General features: G+C 44.2%; 1 protein-coding gene across 2 annotated transcripts in view; it reads left to right on the top strand.

The window, feature by feature from the left end:
• Window positions 1-21,439, top strand: part of BOLL (boule RNA binding protein) — a 1,219,536-nt gene that overhangs the window by 796,185 nt on the left and 401,912 nt on the right. For both annotated transcript variants that reach the window (XM_085646856.1, XM_085646857.1), the window contains one exon: window positions 16,921-17,048. In XM_085646856.1, the coding sequence (XP_085502982.1) occupies window positions 16,921-17,048 (128 nt within the window). The remainder of the gene's footprint in view (window positions 1-16,920; window positions 17,049-21,439) is intronic.

The following is a 21,439-nucleotide window of genomic DNA, read 5'->3' on the forward strand; positions in this document are numbered from 1 at the left end:
GACCTAAAAACCATATCCGGGGCTATCCCTAAATTTGCCTCCAGCTCCACCCTGGAGAAATGTCTCACCAACATAATATCACATGCTCAATATTACTCTCAAGACTCTGAACCAGATATGTCATGGCCCTGGCCAAGTTAGTAACCCCTTGCTGCACAGTGTATTGTTGGTCTGTGAGGATTTGGTGATCCTGTCCTTTACAATAATGCCGTGTAATGCACACCCCTTCCTACTCAGCTGTGGTAGTCTACTGGGTGTTATAGGCACTCTCCTCTTTCACACAGCAGGGTGTACCTCTCAACACGTCTGTCTTACAGGGCCTCAGACCACTATCACACCCATTTACCGAGGTTTTTAACCCACGCGCCTCTTAATGTTAAACCCACGTGCCTCTTAATGTTCCGTCACACCTGTGACTCCCCATGTTTAACCCCCCCCCCGGACCTGACAGAAGGACCTATTGCACTGGAGTCATTCTTCTCCCTGGTCCTCCAATGATTTGATGTATTCTCTCAATTAGGGCCTCCAGGCCGACACCAATTTTACGCTGCGCTCTCCAGGCGGCGGTCCGGCGTCAATGTCATAACTGCCAAGTTTTCAATTTGCCTATGTGGGAAATGTCAGTGGTTTCAGCGTACTTATGAGTGACATTCTGCTGCTAAACGAGTGACTCTTTCTTGCGAGTAAAACTAAGCAGTGGTGCTTACAACAAGATGCAATGCTTCAGTGGCCGCCGACGGTATTGAGCAACTGCCCCAGCCTAAGATACCACTGGGATGCTTATGACCTTCAGTGAGGTTAAGTTAGCATTTTTCCAGTATTGAACTAACTCGAGTGCCACCCATTGCCTGCCAGGCTAAAGCCACAGCGTCTGTGGACCGGGCTGGGAGCCACCAGGTGGGGCTGATTATAGGCTGAGGCAAAGATGCTGCTAGGAATGACCTCTGACGGTGTTCCAATAGTTCCTGCAGACGAGAACTTCCGTATTAGTGCTCAAGGGCACTAGCCGCTTGGCAACACTTTTAAAGCTGAAAGTTATTTTTATAGCAATTTAGTCAGGTCGAGACTGTCATCATAGCAACTAATCATGTCTCTGCGACTTGGGCTCAGCCCACACAGAATAAGCATTTTAGAGTGGTGATGTGGACTTCCACACTAAAATGTGTTCTTTTTAGAGTAGTGGTTTGGACTTCCACACTGAAATGTGTTAGTCTGTATAACAAGGGACCACCAAGCAATTATTTAAAATGCCTTAGTGTTTACTGATGTTGAACTTAATGTAGTTATGCTTGAGTTTTTATGTTTCTGACATTCTTCACTCGTCTCTATTACATGTTTGTACCAATTGTGCTATCCTCAATAACCTTTGTAAAAATTATGACAATGCTTTGTGTAAGAATGTTTATTTATATGCTACCATAGTCAATATATGCTTGGCTTTTTAAATTATTTTAGTAATCAAAGTACAGTGTTCTGAACCCCGGTCGAGGTCAGCTTTTAGTGTTGGTCTCTCTGGGTCATTAGGTTTTTCTCCGATTGACACTGATGGAGCAAGGTTTCACATCTAAAGAAACGTGCTCGTATGCAATCCTCTCGAATAACATGTAATACTGTAACCAACCTGTCCGTGAGTACTAAACAAATGCACTTCATTTTACATATTCATATCTAGGGGAAGCTTTTCTATGTGCTGTCTTAATAAGTAACCCGAGTCTCCTAAAAATGGCCGCTTAAACGCTGGAATTCTTCTGCGCATGCGTCTACTACATCCACGTAGTATGACTTTTTCTATCGCTGGGGGGGGGGGGACTTTGCAGCTGCGCAGTAGCTTCTAAAATGGCCGCTTTAAGGTAAAGCACTAACGCTCATGCTGAGCTGAAACTAACCCAAGCAAGTTCTACTAAGCTATTAATGCAAAAGATTTATTAAGTAAATGGGGTTAGAGTAGAAGTAAGTGGTATACAGTTAATTCATTTAATTTTGTATTCTAACATGTTTCTCTCTGACTTTATTAATAGTTTGCATTTAAGCCTTGGAGGGTTACTGATGTCCTCATCCTTTGTGGCAACCACGCATGCGTCTTACATCTCTGCTCTCAAGTCCATGAAGTCATGGGACGACTGCCAAACCCTAAGCCTAGCAAGGGCATGAGAACTCAACTTTCTGAACTCTACGAGAGGAAGTCAAAGAAACACTGTACCATAAATGTACGGATCATAATATGAAATGCTTGTGGGAATAAAGCTTGTGGGTATTAAAATTAAGAGGCGGCGGAACTAGACAGTAGACTAAAGAAAAGTATTGCACTTGGTATGGTGTGATGTCCTCACCCCACTGCTTGGCCCAATCAAAATTGTCGGTGAACATGGAATTAAAACATTTGAGGGTGGATCATACACTTGAATTTGGTATAACAGAGGTAAGTTATAGATAGTTAGACACACTTGATGCTGATGCTATGCTGCCTGATTTTGCTGCAATCTGACTGAAGAATCCTACACTAGGACGGCTGATTGCCGGAAACCGGTCCTAGGATGCTTGATTCCGGTCCAGGGAAGACATGGCTTGGCAGTTCGGGCTGGACTGTTCCCATGAGGCACAGGGTCAAGACTGATTTGCATATGGCCATGTCTAAACTGGGGTGGTGTAGTGGGCAAAACGATGGATTTAACCCAGATCTCTTGACTGGGGGAGAATGTCTGCATTGTCAGCATTCCGTCCATCATTTGTTTGTTGTAACGTTTATCGGCGGATTCATCAGTGTTATGCAGTCATCTAGTGCTGTCATTTACCTTAGATATCCCGCGCACTAAGCACGCTTTGGTCATTTTTCAAGCGTGTACTACAAGACTGTGAGAATTGCAAACCTGACATTCGTATTATACTACTCAGCATTCAGGAAACAGGTGAGGGTGTTGACGCTGATTATTATTTTATTCTGTGTGCATTTCACATGAGCCATGTTCGTGTCTTAATACTGATGCTCATACTTGCTAAGTGAATACTACCTATTGAGGAACATTATCAATTTTCTAGTTGGGCTATTTGGTGTGGCATCTTTACAATGGTTCAACAAAACTTTTCAATTAGTCCTCCACATGCATGTTGGTTGTCATGAACAGAGCCATCAATGTAATGGGTGGAGTGGAAGGACTATTTTGTGAATCATATAAGTGCTGTCGATGAGAAAGATGAAATGGCACCTGAACAAAAGAAAAGAATACTCTTAAACTCAAGTCAAGATAAGATAAAGTTTATTTGACTAGGGGCCATAAAAGCACACAAAAAAGACCAGATCACATATTTATAGCAATAAGGTAAATACTCTTACACTCATTCGACCCTGCAGGATTTAAGACATACAGTTGCATGCCTAAGACTACTGTAAGTATAGAGTATGTGTTTGTGGCGGCACTGAAAGAGTTGGATAAATGTGTTGCACCTAAAATATGTATTGGCATCTTGAGATTCAAATTTTTTCAACGCAAACAGTGAAAGAGAGAATTTGCCGATGACTGTGGCTAAATTGAAGAAGCTAGCCATTTATTGTAAGTTTGACATTATGCATGATGATTTAATTAAGGACCAATTTGGCATGCTCACTCATAATCCAGGAATCCAAGAATGTCTTTTGATTAATGGCGATTCACTACTTGAGGAGGCAATAGTTCGCAAATCTGCAATCTCGGCAAGCTGCGCCACGGAATTAAAACAATTTGAGAAAATGATGGAGTGTGTGTGTAGTGTGACAACACTTAAACTGGAGAAAGACCAGAAGAGTAACTACAAGGTGAAGCTAATGAGGAAAGAAAAGAGATGTCACAGTTGTGACAGTAAATCACACTTAGTGCATTGCAAGACATGCCCGCGCTTAGACAATAGTGCAGTAATTGTGACAGTAAGGGCCACTATGCGAAGGTGTACAGGAAAGTAAGGAACATTGTTAATTTCATTTATGAGGGTAGAAGCCCAGGCAGAAGTGATACTGAGGAGAAAATTAGGAACAGTACAGTATAATGAACTTACAAGATAAGTTTGTTTAGAATATAAACAAGGAGAGTGCCAAAGGGAAACCGGCGTGCGATATGACAATTGGAGGGGTTCTCATTAGGATATATGTAGATTTGGGTTATCCTTTTACCATAGTCAATGAGGAGGTGTGCAGGAGCAAATTTGTGGGAAAAAATAGGTTCACACCTAGAGATGACTGACATTAATTCAGTAAGCTACACAGGGGAGAGGTTCGTTATGTTGGGTTTTAGGTGGTAGGGGGCGACATGTAAGAGGTAAACTGTATGTGGCAAAAAGAGGACTATCCTTAGTAGGCTGGCGGTATCAAGGGAGGTCGCCTTGCGCTGGATCCAAACAGTACTGAAAAAGTGTTGGTGGTCGATGAAGGAATTTCTGTGAGCAGTGTGGTGGCAGATAGGTTCCCAAAAGTGCTCAGCAACCATCTGGCAATGTTGGATGGTTTTGAGCACAAGAATGTACTTAAGGGCTGAGGAAATATGAATTTTGTGATCAGTTATGTCCCCTATCGTAGACCCCAACGGCTCCATGTGCATGCTATAAGTACATGTATGTTCCCTCCAGTTCCAGTTTTGAAGACGCAAATATATGTGCGTCCACCGTCAACATGTCCTCTTTCAGATCCGCCATGAATGGGTCAGATATTCCATTCCTAAGTATGAAAGGCCACCGACTTTATGTGGTTCACTTTCCACATTTTACAGATTCAGGCGAGTAGGCCCAGAATTCTGTCATCAAGCCTTTTCCTGCCTTCTGCCTCTGAAAGCTCCAGTTTGAGCCTGCATCCGTATCCATGAACTTTGTCCTACTCCCTGCGCGGCTAACGGTGCCTGATCCAGCCTGTTGCCTGCCAAAAACTGTATTTCACCTTCAAGATTATCTACTCCGCTCCTCATCCGATGCATTCCTGTCTAGTAGTTTAGGTAAACATTCCTCCAGCTACCGTGCAAAGGGCCAGGCCTCGCTGTCCTCATGCAAGTAATTCATAGCCCCCGTTACTATGGAATATTCCTACCCCCTCGCATCTCATGTAGACACTTAGACGCTTGTACACGCACTAACAGTCAGTATAGAATAGATTCTATCCTAGAGACCTTTCCTTTTGGATAACACAGTTCTTTAAACATAGGATATTAGATATGATTTGGGATTAGGTTGACATGACCCCCAGACTTCTGTCTCCACACGTAGAGCTAAATGTCAAGTCCCCTTCACCCTCTAGTTGCACATCAATCACACGTCATGCGGCTGCGCGCGCATCTCTGCCAAATATTTCTGCTGACATTGCAGGATTCTCTTATGGATCCATCCACTTGTGACATCATGTATGATGACGTTTATTAAATTACGCCCATATATCCGCCTCTATTAGTTACGTATGCACTTTTTATCTGTACTATCAGCTGTTACGCCTCTTGCATCTGTTTCACTGTAATGCATTTCCTATAAAACCAATTATCTGTCAATAATGTATGCCCTTCCTTCCTGAACTTTCGTGGTGATGGAATAGAAAGCCTGCAATTCGAATTGTATTCCTTTGTATAGGAATAAAGCCTTTTAAAACCTCTAATACCACGGATTCTGCCTCTTATATTTACTGAGTTATTCTTACTAGACTTTACCGCATAAAAAATAGTACCGGTAATGAAATATTTACCACAGGGCAATGCTACTCTCAAAGTACATAAATTGAGAACTATACCATTGATGATACGAGAAGATGTCTCAAAGGAATTGAACAGACTGGTGGAGATGGATGTAAGTTAACTAATAGAAAGTACAGAACGGATTGCACCAGTGGTGGTAGCACGCCACAGCACTGGAAAAATCTGTCTCTGTATTGATTTGCGCCATCTGAACAACAACATTGTTATCAATAAGTTTTTTCCTCTTCCAAAGATCACTGAAATGTATGATTCATGTTTTAAGGGGGCTATGTGGATCTCTACCATAAATTCATCTACAGCGTACCATCAGATCCCCTCTCATGTCTGCGTTAATCCTGGGCGTAGTGGGCATATCGGGGCTACGCGGAGGTCCACAGAGTCGCAAACAAACTTCGGGGAACTCCGCTACGACACCTGCCTCCACCCCCCCATTAACAAGTAAGTAAACATTAATCAAAAATACATTTAAAACCACTTAGCTCTGTACTGCGGCATCCCCAGGCTGCAGTCCTCATCTTCCTCGCCATATTAGTAATCCTGGTGAAAACTGCGCATGCGCATTTCTTGCGAGAAATGCACGGGCGCGCGCATACACAGTTTTCACCTTAATGTTTTCTTTTTATTGGTTGGGCTTCCGTGCTATATGATGAACACTGGAAATGCAATTTATGCCCAGATAGGGCAAGCCTGTAACATAAAAGAATTTAACAATGAATAAAAATAATGCCATTCAAATAATGCCTTCACTAATTGCACCAAGGCAAGGCATTGAATAACAAGAAAACATATGCGTGACAATAAAGCCAACAAATGGTGACCAATGAGTAGGATTTTAGTGCACTGTACACTCTTGGCAAACTGACAATCTGTCTTTTTCAACCAGACAGTTTGGGCGGTCTAGTAGGCCTGAACTAAAAACTATATATTTTTAAAATGTAGTAACTTATGGTACAAGCGGCCTGAAAAATTGTAGATTTCTTTTAGATGGTGTCTGCATTCCAAATATGCTGTGTAAATGCCAAAATAAATGCCCCGGTTGTAGTTCAGCAAAACTAAATTTGACTGCTTAGCAAAGTAGGTAAAGCAAACCGCAGCTCCATTGCAGCATTTACCATTCTCCAAATCAAATAACGCAAGTCAAGAAGCCAATAAAATGCTTGAAGAGTAAAGAAAGTAATTTCTGTTGGTGATCTAATGCCATTTTTAATCATAGTGTCAAACATGAACGGTTGGTCATCTTTAAACAATGAATGCCACCTTTTAATGTTAAATACTGCAAACTGTGATACCAGAGCTTTTAATGGGTTCTAATATGCACAGTCAGGGGTGGGTAATAGCGCCACTATTGCAGCTCTTCATGCATACGGGGGGTAGTGGGTCTCAGAAAACTTCTTGGCTCAAAACCTATTCCGAACTGTCTGCAATAATGGAGAGAGAAGACAGGCACCACAACCTGATCTTCTCTCGATAATATCCCCATAATGAAGACACATTATAGGAAGAAACAAATGCAGGCAGCACAAAAACGGACTAAAGAGGTCTGTAACAGCCTGACCAGACTGGGCATCTGTCCGAGGCTTGGAGTCAGAGAGTGAAGGCTATGGCCAAAGCATGGCGGATCTTACTAATGGACACTCTGAGACATTCCACCCATCATAGGCTGGCCCACATGGAATAAACTAACATACCTAGAAGCAGAGGGGCTCTGCCACCTGGCTCAACAACCCAGCTACTAGCCAACCGACAAGGACTCTAATAAAGCTTCAGCACTGGTGATGCGCTAACACAACTGCCAACGGAGCAAGAAGCAACATTTATAACGTTCACTACATATGGGGGGGGTTTACGCACAGTCTTCTGCACTAAAACAGGAGATGTAAGTAAGCTGCTGGTTAAAGATTGGAAAAAGGGGCTATAAGAAATACGAAGAAGCATGGTTCCAGGGTTGGACTGCTAGAATGGCGTAGAGTTGCCTACTTTTAGAGTTCATCTGGAAGGCGAGGATTTAAGAAGGGGTCCGCTCTTTAAATGAGGTCACCTAGGACATCAGCTATGCAAGGGGTGAGGTGAAAAACCATCTAAGTTCCGCACAGGCCAAGGTAAAACTGATCCAGTTTGAGACAAGGTAACAATGAAGGGGCCGATTCCGATCCAGGTCGGAAAGCACTCTGACCGAGTCGGATCCGGAGTGTTTTCAGATCGAGCCGGACCCCTACAGTCCGACCGAGCAAGTACGAAGCGCACGTATGCTGTCGGACTCGGTCCGGTCGGACTCCCATAGAAGTCAATGGGAGGCGGTCATACGACGCGTACATGGGCTCCCATTGACTGAATGGGTACGTCTCAAACAAGTGCACCCCCTACAGTGGGTACGCGTCGGTGCCACCCGCACCGTAGATGCCTGTGTTGGGGAGACCCAAATGTCTCCCCCTGTGTCCGAGTCGTAGGGCTGCGGGTGTCAGGGGGTCCGACGCGGACCCCCAAAGTCCGACTCCGGGAGCTTTTGCGAGCCGGACACTCCGGCTCGCACAGGCTGTCCGACGCGTGTTCATCGTACTGGCTTGGTTGTAAATCGCATCCATTGCACGCCACAGTTAGCTTCCGACCGGCACCCGTGTCTCCTGCAGGCATCCAGCCCAGCACTTCCACACAGAGTCTCTCCCTGCTTACTTGCTGCAGGGCCGGCTTTAGCACTGGTGGCGTCGGGTGCGACAATCATTTTTGGCACCCCAGAGTCCATGACCACCTCCTCGGATTCTCTCACTACCACCAGGTATAAGTGCCCCTCATCTCTCCAATCATAAGTTATTGCTAAACACAGCGCCCTTCCCCCCTGAGGTCAGTGCCCCCTCCACAGGTCAGCGCCCAGCCTGCACCTGTTTCACTGCCCCAAAGCCGGCCCTTCTTTGCAGTGAGCCTCTCACTGCTGTTCGTTTTAATCAGAGTAAACTGGTGTTGAGCTCAAGGCTGATAAAGCACAGTTGAGTGCAGGGGAGCCAAGTAAGTAAGGTGCTATGATTTTTTGGGGGGGGGGGGTGGGGAGTCTGAATAGGCATGGTGCTATGCAGGGAAGCCAAGAAACCATTGCACTGTGCCTGGGAGCTCTGAAAGCATGATGCCTTGGAAGAAATCAGAAAGTGCTGTGCACACAGATAATTAATATTGACAAATTATTCTTGTATATATAGTTGTGACAATTGATGAATGTGACTAGCAAACACATGTTGTTCTGCGCATGTACACCAATGGTATACATCAGTTCCTGCGCGGCAGTTTATTTTTGGTGTGTTTTCACTGCAGCACATTAATGCTCTGGCCAGACGTGTCTGCAAACAAAGCGCACCACTTCCAGCTTTGTGCTGTATTTCCTTTTACACGTCACCACTTTAAAATACCACTAGCCGCCACTAATATGGGGTGGGTGCAGGGGAGGAGGAAGGTGTCGGGGTGATAAGAGGGTGGTACTGAAGGTCCCATTATTTTAGTAGATAAAAAAAATCGAAATAAAAAGACGTAAATGTGTGTGTACATAATTACATACACACAGGTGAAAGCTAAATTAAATACAACTCAATAGGAACACATCTCCATCTACTGGATGAAAAAAACCAAATGTAATTTCTGATTGCATCGAGAATTTTGATACTAAATTAAGGTCCAACAAGTTGATCAGGGGTCACCTTCTTAAATCTTCAGACCGACAGCAACATTTCCGAGTGCTCTGGAGTTTTTTAAGGGCAGTAGGCAATGGATGTCCGAAGAGCTCTCAGTATGAATGAGCTCTAAGAAGGGTCCCTGAGGGTAAACTCCCCAAGGGCCCAAGTCAGAAGCTTCGTGGCCTCAGTGAATGTGTCTGAACTACCTTCACACTAGCTGAGTAATGCGGTTACTGGTGAATGGACAGGACCGTAGCACACAGGTTAGGGGCGTATTTAACACCAGAGACTGGTACCCCAAGCTATGCAGACAGACCCCCAACAACAATCATAACGCCAAAGCAGAGGCCTGCCTTCCCTCACTGCATCATCCTGGTTACGGCCGGTTCCAGTCTCCCTTCGCCTAATAAAAAATCAATATAAAAACATCATGATCATTTGTTAAGAAAAGAAAATAGTTGTGAATGGGAACCAGAATAACAAATGTACAATGCCTACCGCAGTATGGATAATGAACGAACTCCGCAGGGGTAACGCAATAAGATAAGGGCATTTGGTTCAGCAAACAAAAAACAACGGCGGCAAATGAAAACAAGCAGTTTCTTAACTTGTTTTCACTAGTTTCCGGCTTACAATGGCGAGAGCTTGACTAATAATCAAGGACTGAGAATGTGCTCTCCTGACCCCACCATGCCTACTCCACCTACCCCGATATAACAGATTTTAAGTGCCCCCTCAACGGAAGTACAACAGCTGCAAGTCATACGTGCCAAGCATTGGATTAAGTGCACAGAAAAGCAAAGATCACTGACATGTATGATTCATGTTTTAAGGGGGCTATGTGGTTCTCTACCATAAATTCATCTACAGCGTACCATCAGATCCCCTCTCATGTCTGCGTTAATCCTGGGCATAGCGGGGCTACGCGGAGGTCCACAGAGTAGCAAACAAACTCCGGGGAACTCCGCTACGCCACACGCCTCCACCCCCCCATTACCAAGTAAGTAAACATTAATCAAAAATACATTTAAAACCGCTTAGCTCTGTACTGCGGCATCCCCGGGCTGCAGTCCTCATCTTCCTCGCCATATTAGTAATCCTGGTGAAAACTGCGCATGCGCATTTCATGCGAGAAATGCACGGGCGCGCGCATACACAGTTTTTACCTTAATGGTTTTTTTTATTGGTTGGGCTTCCGTGCTATATGATGAACACTGGAAATGCAATTTATGCCCTGATAGGGCAAGCCTGCAACATAAAAGAATTTAACAATGAATAAAAATAATGCCATTCAAATAATGCCTTGACTAACTGCACCAAGGCAAGGCATTGAATAACAAGAAAACATATGCGTGACAATAAAGCCAACAAATGATGACCAATGAGTAGGATTTTAGTCCACTGTACACTCTTGGCAAACTGACAATCTGTCTTTTTCAACCAGACAGTTTGGGCGGTCTAGTAGGCCTGAACTAAAAACTATATATTTTTACAATTTAGTAACTTATGGTACAAGCGTCCTGAAAAATTGTAGATTTCTTTTAGATGGTGTCTGCATTCCAAATTTGCTGTGTAAATGCCAAAATAAATGCCCCGGTTGTAGTTCAGCAAAACTAAATTTGACTGCTTAGCAAAGTAGGTAAAGCAAACAGCAGCTCCATTGCAGCATTTACCATTCTCGAAATCAAATAACGCAAGTCAAGAAGCCAATAAAATGCTTGAAGAGTAAAGAAAGTAATTTCTGTTGGTGATCTAATGCCATTTGTAATCATAGTGTCGAACATGAACGGTTGGTCATCTTTAAACAACGAATGCTACCTTTTAATGTTAAATACTGCAAACTGTGATACCAGAGCTTTTAATGGGTTCTAATATGCACAGTCAGGGCTGGGTAATAGCGCCACTATTGCAGCTCTTCATGCAGAAGGGATGTAGTGGGTTTCAGAAAACTTCTTGGCTCAAAACCTATTCTCAACTGTCTGCAATAATGGAGAGAGAAGACAGGCACCACAACCTGATCTTCTCTCGATAATATCTCCATAATGAAGACACATTATAGGAAGAAACAAAAGCAGGCAGCACAAAAACGGACTAAAGACGTCTGTAACAGCCTGGCCAAACTGGGCATCTGTCCGAGGCTTGGAGTCAGAGAGTGAAGGCTAGGGCCAAAGCATGGCGGATCTTACTAATGGACACTCTGAGACTTTCCACCCATCATAGGCTGGCCCACATGGAATAAACTAACATACCTAGAAGCAGAGGGGCTCTGCCACCTGGCTCAACAACCCAGCTACTAGCCAACCGACAAGGACTCTAATAAAGTTTCAGCACTGGTGATGCGCTAACACAACTGCCAACAGAGCAAGAAGCAACATTTATAACGTTCACTACATATGGCGGGGGTTTACGCACAGTCTGCTGCACTAAAACAGGAGATGTAAGTAAGCTGCTGGTTAAAGATTGGAAAAAATGGCTATAAGAAATACGAAGAAGCATGGTTCCAGGGTTGGACTGCTAGAATGGCGTAGAGTTGCCTACTTTTAGAGTTCATCTGGAAGGCGAGGATTTAAGAAGGGGACCGCTCTTTAAATGAGGTCACCTAGGACATTAGCTATGCAAGGGGTGAGGTGAAAAACCATCTAAGTTCCGCACAGGCCAAGGTAAAACTGATCCAGTTTGAGACAAGGTAACAATGAAGGGGCCGATTCTGATCCGGGTCGGAAAGCACTCTGACCGAGTCGGATCCGGAGTGTTTTCCGATCGAGCCGGACCCCTACAGTCCGACCGAGTAAGTACGAAGCGCACGTATGCTGTCGGACTCTGTTCAGTCGGACTCTGTTGCATTTTCTGGGCGGACATTCACTGCAAAAACACTGCTTAACCTGCTAGTGGGCCTATTTACCCTACACTGGGTGGCCAGTCCCAGGGTTGGACTGGCCCATAGGACAATCTAGCAGTGCACGAAGGGCTGATATCCAGATGAGTGTATGGGATGTTTTGAGTGCTGTTTGTGACCTTGTTTTGTGATCCGGTGGGCTGATTTTTACTGCTGGTTTCTTTGATATTACCACAAACTTTGCCAGAGTAAGCACAAATGCATGCAGTGTCACAAACCTTGTAAAAACATATATGCAGCATATCTTTACAAGTTTAAAACTGGCCTCATTTACAAATTGGGTCATTCTCAGGTCGAGCCTGAGCTAGCGCTGCTCTGGGGATGATCTGTGGTAGTTCAGTATGGGAGAGAAGCCCTGCCCACATTTTCAATTGTCTTGTGTCTTTGTCCTTTTGTAAATGCAGGCTTCTGATCCTAAATAGGCTTGTTAGTCCATCTTTAGTACGGCCATATCTTCATGTGTAACCTCCCATGGCTACTGGCCCCTTTACTTGGTTGTTACATGGTAGGTGTACTATTTATTTATTGAGTTTTTCCTACCTTAGGCAGGACGAGACAACATGTTTTGCTTACATTCCGCTGCTCCAATGCTGATCCTGAGGTCCGGAGTTGGCAGCTCTGATGCGGCCGCTCACTGGAGGAGAGGAGGTGGGGGAGGGGGGTGTTTGAGCCGAGGCCGCTCTGTGAGCTTGTTTTACTTTAGTTAAAGCGGCTCACTGGCATGCAGCATTTCAGTTGGAAGAATCATGGCCGCACCCCTTTATTATAGCGCGGCTCCACAAACCATTTCTTTATTGAAAATTAAACTTTCATATGCAGCAGCACGCCGTGCTTGATGTTCATGACAGCCGCCAACTTTCTCTGTGGCTCGAGCTGCCTCCTTTCCCCACCCCTCAGGAGAAAGGGCTGCTGCTTGCGAGGTATTACAGGCCATCTGCCTGTGCTCTTGCGCGGCCCTCGCACCAGGGGACTTCAAAAAGCGCTTCCCAGCTGGCGGCAGAACGGACCAATAGGATCATTCCCCCCCAGATAAGGTATGATTAGCCCTTCCCCTTCAATGCATATAGCTCTTTGCTGCAGATTGTGTGTTATGTTTGTGCTCCTGAGTCGGTTTACTTTTTGCTTTTCTGTGCACTTAATCCAATGCTTGCCACGTACGACTTGCAGCTGTTCTACTTCCGTTGAGGGGGCACTTAAAATCTGTTATATCGAGGTAGGTGGAGTAGGCATGGTGGGGTCAGGAGAGGACATTCTCAGTCCTTGATTATTAGTCAAGCTCTCGCCATTGTAAGCCGGAAACTACCGAAAACAAGTTAAGAAACTGCTCTTATTCATTTGCCGCCGTTGTTTTTTGTTTGCGGAACCAAATGCCCTTATCTTCGTGCGTTACCCCTGCGGAGTTCGTTCATTATCCATACTGCGGTAGGCATTGTACATTTGTTATTCTGGTTCCCATTCACAACTATTTTCTTTTCTTAACAAATGATCATGATGTTTTTATATTGATTTTTTATTAGGCGAAGGGAGACTGGAACCGGCCGTAACCAGGATGATGCAGTGAGGAAAGGCAGGCCTCTGCTTTGGCGTTATGATTGTTGTTGGGGGTCTGTCTGCATAGCTTGGGGTACCAGTCTCTGGTGTTAAATACGCCCCTAACCTGTGTGCTACGGTCCTGTCCATTCACCAGTAACCGCATTACTCAGCTAGTGTAGGGTGACCAGATGTTCCCGTTTTCCCAGGACGGTCCCCGTTTTTGGAGCAGTGTCCCCGTGTCCCGACACTTTTCTCCAAGTGACTCAAATGTCCCTGTTTTCAAACAGTGTCCAGGTTAAACACAGAAATGTCCCTGTTTTTCCATTGTTCCGGCTGAGCATGCACGCGCATGCTCTCTTTGGACTGTTTACAGCATGTGTTGTCACTGTAGCAAGAAGGGAAATCCTTTGAAGAGAGACATTTTACACGCAGCGCCACCTACGACATCGTGCCAGCCAAAGTTTCTACTTTGAATAAAACAATATTTCTTCGTCCTGTAGTTTGTATTCATAGCCATACAAACTTTTCATTAGACCTTATGCATACCGTGCAAGGATTAATGCATTGCTCATTGCATGTTTTATTCCTAACCAATTGATGCATGCTCTGTGTTCTCCATATCAAAGCTATGACTTGACCTTTTGACTGACCTTTCAGATCACGGCATTGTAGTCCTTTTTCAATGTCTATGACAGCTGTCAAATAGTCCTACTTTTATGTCGATGGTTACTGCAAACCACAGTCCTACTTCTATGTCTATGACCTGTCCCCATTTTTTGTTTTGAAAATCTGGTCACCCTAAGCTAGTGTGAAGGTAGTTCAGACACATTCACTGAGGCCACGAAGCTTCTGACTTGGGCCCTTGGGGAGTTTACCCTCAGGGACCCTTCTTAGAGCTCATTCATACTGAGAGCTCTTCGGACATCCATTGCCTACAGCCCTTAAAAAACTTCAGAGCACTCGGAAATTTTGCTGTCTGTCTGAAGGTTTAAGAAGGTGACCCCTGATCAACTTGTTGGACCTTAATTTAGTATCAATATTCTCGATGCAATCAGAAATTACATTTGTTTTTTTCATCCAGTAGATGGAGATGTGTTCCTATTGAGTTGTATTTAATTTAGCTTTCACCTGTGTGTATGTAATTATGTACACACACATTTACGTCTTTTTATTTCGATTTTTTTTATCTACTAAAATAATGGGAGCTTCAGTACCACCCTCTTATCACCCCCACACCTTCCTCCTCCCCTGCACCCACCCCATATTAGTGGCGGCTAGTGGTATTTTAAAGTGGTGACGTGTATAAGGAAATACAGCACAAAGCTGGAAGTGGTGCACTTTGTTTGCAGACACGTCTGGCCAGAGCATTAATGTGCTGCAGTGAAAACACACCAAAAATAAACTGCCGCGCAGGAACCAATCTGTACCATTGGTGTACATGCGCAAAACAACATGTGTTTGCTAGTCATATTCATCAATTGTCACAACTATATATACAAGAATAATTTGTCAATATTATATATCCGTGTGCACAGCACTTTTTCTGATTTCTTCCAAGGCATCATGCTTTCAGAGCTCCCAGGCACAGTGCAATGGTTCCTTGGCTTCCCTGCATAGCACCATGCCTATTCAGACTCCCCACCCCCCCAAAAAAAATCATAGCACCTTACTTACTTGGCTCCCCTGCACTCAACTGTGCTTTATCAGCCTTGAGCTCAACACCAGTTTACTCTGATTAAAACGAACAGCAGTGAGAGGCTCACTGCAAAGAAGGGCCGGCTTTGGGGCAGTTAAACAGATGCAGGCTGGGCGCTGACCTGTGGAGGGGGCACTGACCTCAGGGGGGGAAGGGCGCTGTGTTTAGCAATAACTTATGATTGGAGAGATGAGGGGCACTTATACCTGGTGGTAGTGAGAGAATCCGAGGAGGTGGTCATGGAGTCTGGGGTGCCAAAAATGATTGTCGCACCCGACGCCACCAGTGCTAAAGCCGGCCCTGCAGCAAGTAAGCAGGGAGAGACTCTGTGTGGAAGTGCTGGGCTGGATGCCTGCAGGAGACACGGGTGCCCTGTGTAGTCAGAAGCGCGCAGGGTCCCAGCCACCCCCTGCAGACAGGATATTCTCAAAAGGAGTCTCCACAACCCCGCCAGTCGCGTGTGAGCCATTCAAACTGACAACATACACTGGCACTTAATTCAAGCCACTAAGATATCTCACAGGTGTTGACGGTACTATTTACCCTCCGAGTTCCTCCGCTGTGTTTGGAACCCTTAATTTGGAAGTTGGACACAGATCTCTGGAGCAAGCAGCCACCTAGCTTTTTTACTGTGCTTGGAGCTTTATACAGACCCACCCTGCCTGTAAATGTAGGTGTCAGTTGTCTCAGCCCTGCATGCAGCCTGAACAGATGTGATCTTATTTCAGGAGGCAAGAAAGCACATGGGGGCCGATTCCGATCTCGGTCGGAAGGGCACCGAATCGGGTTCGGCCGGAAAAACAACGAGCCGTACGCGTGTTTTCCGGCCGACTCGTACAGCTGTACGAGCGAGTAAGTACGATGCGAGCTACATGAAAATCACCGACCGAGTCGTTTCCGGGTCTGAACCGCTCCGTACGTCCCGGTCGGAAGCTAACTGTGGCGTGCAATGGATGCGATTTACAACCGAGCCAGTACGATGAACACGTGTCGGAGTCGGACTTTGGGGGTCCGCGTCGGACCCCCTGACACCCGCAGCCCTACGACTCAGACACAGGGGGAGACCTTTGGGTCTCCCCAACACAGGCATCTACGGTGCGGATGGCACCGACGTGTACCCACTGTAGGGGGTGCACTTGTTCAAGACGTACCCATTCAGTCAATGGGAGCCCATGTACGCGTCGTATGACCGTCTCCCATTGACCTCTATTTCAGGGAAGCTTATGGCAAATGTTAGCACGCCATGTAACTGTTAAATTGTACACTTGATTTAAAAAAAAAAAAATCATTTTTAAGAACTGCTTCATGATTTTGGTTTCATATTGTGATTACTAATATATTTACATGTGTTGCTTACCTAAAGTGCCCAATGATCTTTGTTATTTTCTCTCAGTTTTATGTTGGTATTTTTTGTATATTGATATGTGTTAATTTTCTGTGTAGGTTCTAGCATAATGCCAGCAGCTGGAACGATGTACTTGACTACTTCGACAGGTTATCCTTATACGTATCATAATGGAGTTGCATATTTTCATCCGCCAGAAGTGACTGCTTTTCAATCTCATTGGTCTGTAAGTAATGATTCATAAGTATTTATTAAGTTGTGACTTTTTGATTAAAGTGTCCTGTATTCTCGCAAAATAATGATGGAGTGTAATGTTCTGTTTAACAATTCCACAGTAATTTAGATCTTATTTGAACTATTTACCAAAGTTAGTGCAAATTTGTTTGCCCCTGATGTAGTAAAGCTATTTTTTCATGCAAGTTTATTGGGAAGCGTAATTTTGAATGTTAAACTTTACCCATATGAATGAAGTCTCATCTAAAAATCATGAGCCTGTGAAGTGTCTTTGATGCTTGTACTTTTCTGAACGCGATAAATTCTGGACAGTTAACATTATGGGCAATGGGGCTATTCCCTATACTCCTCATGGCCCTCTCAGAATTACGACAGATTTTTTTGTTTTCTAAAATTATGGGGCACACTGCCATAATCACGTGCACCCTGATTCTGTATTGTATTGTAACATTTATATAGTATTTCATGCCATTAGGTGGGGGGTCCCGAAGCATATTTTTAGATGAGTAGCGCACTACACTGTGGGCCCAGTTCACAAAGGTAAACTTAGACCAAATGTCTAAGCTTACGACTTTCGGTATTTACAAAGCTACTTACGAGTGGTATCTTTATGACTGTGGAGTTTCTGCACTCGGTGCAGAGTTTGTGCACTTGGAGTTTGCGCACTTGGGTGGAATGTCCGCTGTCTGGACGGAGTCTCCGCAGTCAGGGCAGTATCTCCGATCTCAGGGCAGAGTAAGTGTGATTTCATACACCTGCAGACAATACCACCAGCACTACAAATCACATAAAAGCAGCACACATTCAAGGCCCTGGTTTTTCCACACCAACACTTCACCTGCCTGCTCTGCACCTTTCCTTGCTTTCAGCATGCGACCTTTGAGGAGGAGGAAGAATTGCACAGAGGAGGAGAACAATATAATAGCCACTTTTGTAATGAGGAACTACACAAAAAATTGCATGGCCTTCTGAACCTCTGCAGTGAAACACAGAAGGCAGCTCTGTGGCAGCAGTTGGCAACGACAGTTAGTGCATTGGAGGAGGATGTCTGGACTGTCACAGACATCAAGAAGAGGTGGCAGAATTAGAAGAGAGTTAGGAGAAGTTCACTAGGATAGAGATTGCCAGAGCTCTCCGTGGTAGACCAGCTGGAACCCGTCTCCGTCTCACCCCACTTGAGAAGGACTTCTCTCCAACATGCATCCCCACCTGCTTCATGGGCTGGCTGTGAATAATGACCGTAATGTGGTGCCAGGCAATATGTGAGGATTTAAACAATGCCTTAAAATGAGAAATGTGTACAATACAGTACAAATGTGACAATGGAAATCACTTAAAGTTTATGCAAATGTTAATGGTGAGTTAGACTCTCATGTATCTCATTTTGTCTATTGCCGTACAAGAAATGGTAATTTCCAATTTCTCATTCACAAACAGTGACCCATCACTGTTTGTGATTTCATTTTACCCTGGTAAATAAATGGCACTAGAAAATGTGCCCGATTTAGTTACCATCACTCTGGTCTTGTAAATGCAATTGAGCAAATATGTGAAAAATTGTACATAATCATCATTTGTTGGTATTGTTTGTTGACTTCTCCTTTTTATTGCCACATACAGCCAGAGTAAAAAAATAAAATTGATACTTGTATAGCGCACTACTCACCCGCAAGGGTCTCAAGGCGCTTGTACGAATACCGCTGTACGAATACAGAGTAGATTCACCCACTGGATCAGAGGTCCCTGCACTTGCAGGTAGGCAAAGTCATAGGGCACATTAACCCACACCACCAGCACAAACTGGTACGTAAACAGAGTCCCATCTACTACTTTGTGATCAGACAACCCATAGATATTTTACAAGAATCCATCAATAGTCTCAAACATGTGAACTGAACTAGGAAATGTTGTTCATCACACGTGTGAACTAAAATGTAAAGTGAATAATCTCATATCATTTTAGGCCCTGTGATGTTGGCCAGAAGAACACAGAACACAGCAATCTCTGCTCCACCTACTGGTGTGACATCTGGTCAGACACCACACACTGGGCAGATGATAGACTCTGGTAAGTACACTTAATAATGACTTCACAAAATGCTCATGTTCTTGGATATGTCCGTAGTATGTGGTGTGTGTGTCTAATATCACTATTGTCACTTATCTCTATATGCTCAGATATGCCTCATAAGAGTAACTACTTCATAACATTTTGGCTAATTAAAGGATGACTCTAAATGTATGTTAAATTAATACAGTATGTACCAAATTGCTTATATTGTCTCATCTAAAGAGGAGTAGCCACAACTGGGTTGAAAGTCTATAACATGAATACTCGCAAATATTTTCCCAGGGCCAAAATGTATGTATGGACAGTGATGTTGCCAAGGGCTGCACTGATGTCAGCAGAGTGGCAGTTGAGGATTGAGGGGCAGGACGAGGGGGTGGCAGTAAGGTTGGTGTAGGGATACTAAAACATATGCATCTGGTGGCTGAACTGCACAGTGTGAAACCAGAAGACCTGGTATTATTCTAAGCAGTTCCACTCAACAAAATTGTGTGATCCTAGCCAATTGTTTAATTCAACTTTCCCTCCTCTTTCTTCATATATTCGTTTTTTTTGCAGATTTATATAGCACAAACTTGACCGAAGGTATTGGAGTGCTTCAGACACATTCATTTTTTTTTCGGTAGGAACAGGGAGATTAAGTGATTTGCCCAGAATCACAGGATGTGGACGCAACCCCGAGGCTCGAACCTTGCTTTCCAGCACCAAAGTCTGCAGCTCTAGCTGTCAGACCACATCCTCTCTCCAAATAATCACATATAAGCAAACCCTAAAATGCATGACTTCAGGATTTGTGCTGTACAAAACTTTCTCCAATGTTTGATTTAATAAACTAATATTTTCATGTATTTTAGGAACACAGGCCACCCAAAAAGTGCACATTACAACTGATTTACCACTTAAGTCACTATTGGCATTGTTGTCAAGGTAGAGGGGAGTGGAAGAATGAATGTTACCAAATCCATGTTTGAAAACTAGCTCTTTCAAAAATGTACTCTTCAGTGCACTGATATCTGATGTACTAAGGTGAAACAGTTCTGCATGTTAATGAAATACACTTTTAGAGTTTTGAAGAGACTTTTGCACTTGTCTGCAAGATGTCTTAAAAAATGAAGTTGTTTATAAAGTTAAGTAGTGCAGGACACCCTAGATAATTCTTTTCTTTAACTCTAATTAAACTTCAAATACACATTTGCCTGTTTATATTTTAAATGTTAGTGTTGTTGAGTTACCAGCAGCCCAGTGCTGCTGTTGACCAGAGGACTGCATATAAAAGTCAGAAGGACCTCGTGCGCCCTCGGGCCGTACTTTGAGTATCACTGGTCTATACCAATGACATATAAATGCAAAATGATTGCCATCATCATCTTTTGTATTAGTATGGATATGTATGGAACATCACAGCTGCTGTCAGAGCACATCATCCAGGGGTTTGGGAGACATCCTGGCTGCAGTAGTCAGACCCACTACTATCCGTCCACCAGGTAAGTGTGCCATATAGTGTTTGTAAACTATTGATTCCAAATCATGTACAGTAACCAAATCTTTGTGAAAGGATATTAGCAGATATTGCCACTTTTTTGTAGCATCTGAAGTTAGTGTGTAATATTTTCCCAACATAATCAGTGATATCTGTGTTAATTTTGCATGCTCACATATAAATCATGCTGAACATGAATTATTGTGTCACTTCCTTCTGAAGCTGCTGGATCGAGGATCACACCTTCCACAACACACTCAAGGACCCAGGTTTAGCAGCTGATATCACAGGAGATCTCAATACCACGCAGCTGGAGCTGGTGAGTTTGAATTTGCATTGCACATCTGTATTGAACACCTCATTGCTACAGTGTGAGTTGTCACATGTAGGTTTACACAAACCATGTGGAACATCAGATAGATGCAAACATTATTTGACCCAACCCTTGTGTTGTAGCACATAGTATACTATTGCAAATACTTATCCTATTGCATCCTCTGGCTTTTAGGTGCTGAGGACAATGAGTTGCTTGAGGAAGCTGAACCATCCACCAGTGGAGGGCGACAAGCACTTCCAGGAGAGAATCCAGGTCTCCTCTAAGCAGCCATGTCAGCTGCCAGCACCGCCCAAACAGAGGAGGAAGAGGAGCAAGTATATGAGGTTGAAGAATACGATATGGTGCTGGTCCCAAAGGAGGAGTCAGATTCTCAGGAGTGCATTGTCTTCACACTGGGCAAACCACCAAAGCCTACACCAAGTCCAGCCAGTATTGTGCCTCTCACTTCACCTCTGAGGATTGCCCCTTCCCAGAAGAAAGCCACTCAGCCACAGCATA

The sequence above is a fragment of the Triturus cristatus genome, chromosome 3_2, assembly GCF_964204655.1.
Source record: "Triturus cristatus chromosome 3_2, aTriCri1.1, whole genome shotgun sequence".
In the NCBI taxonomy this organism is placed as follows: Eukaryota; Metazoa; Chordata; class Amphibia; order Caudata; family Salamandridae; genus Triturus; species Triturus cristatus.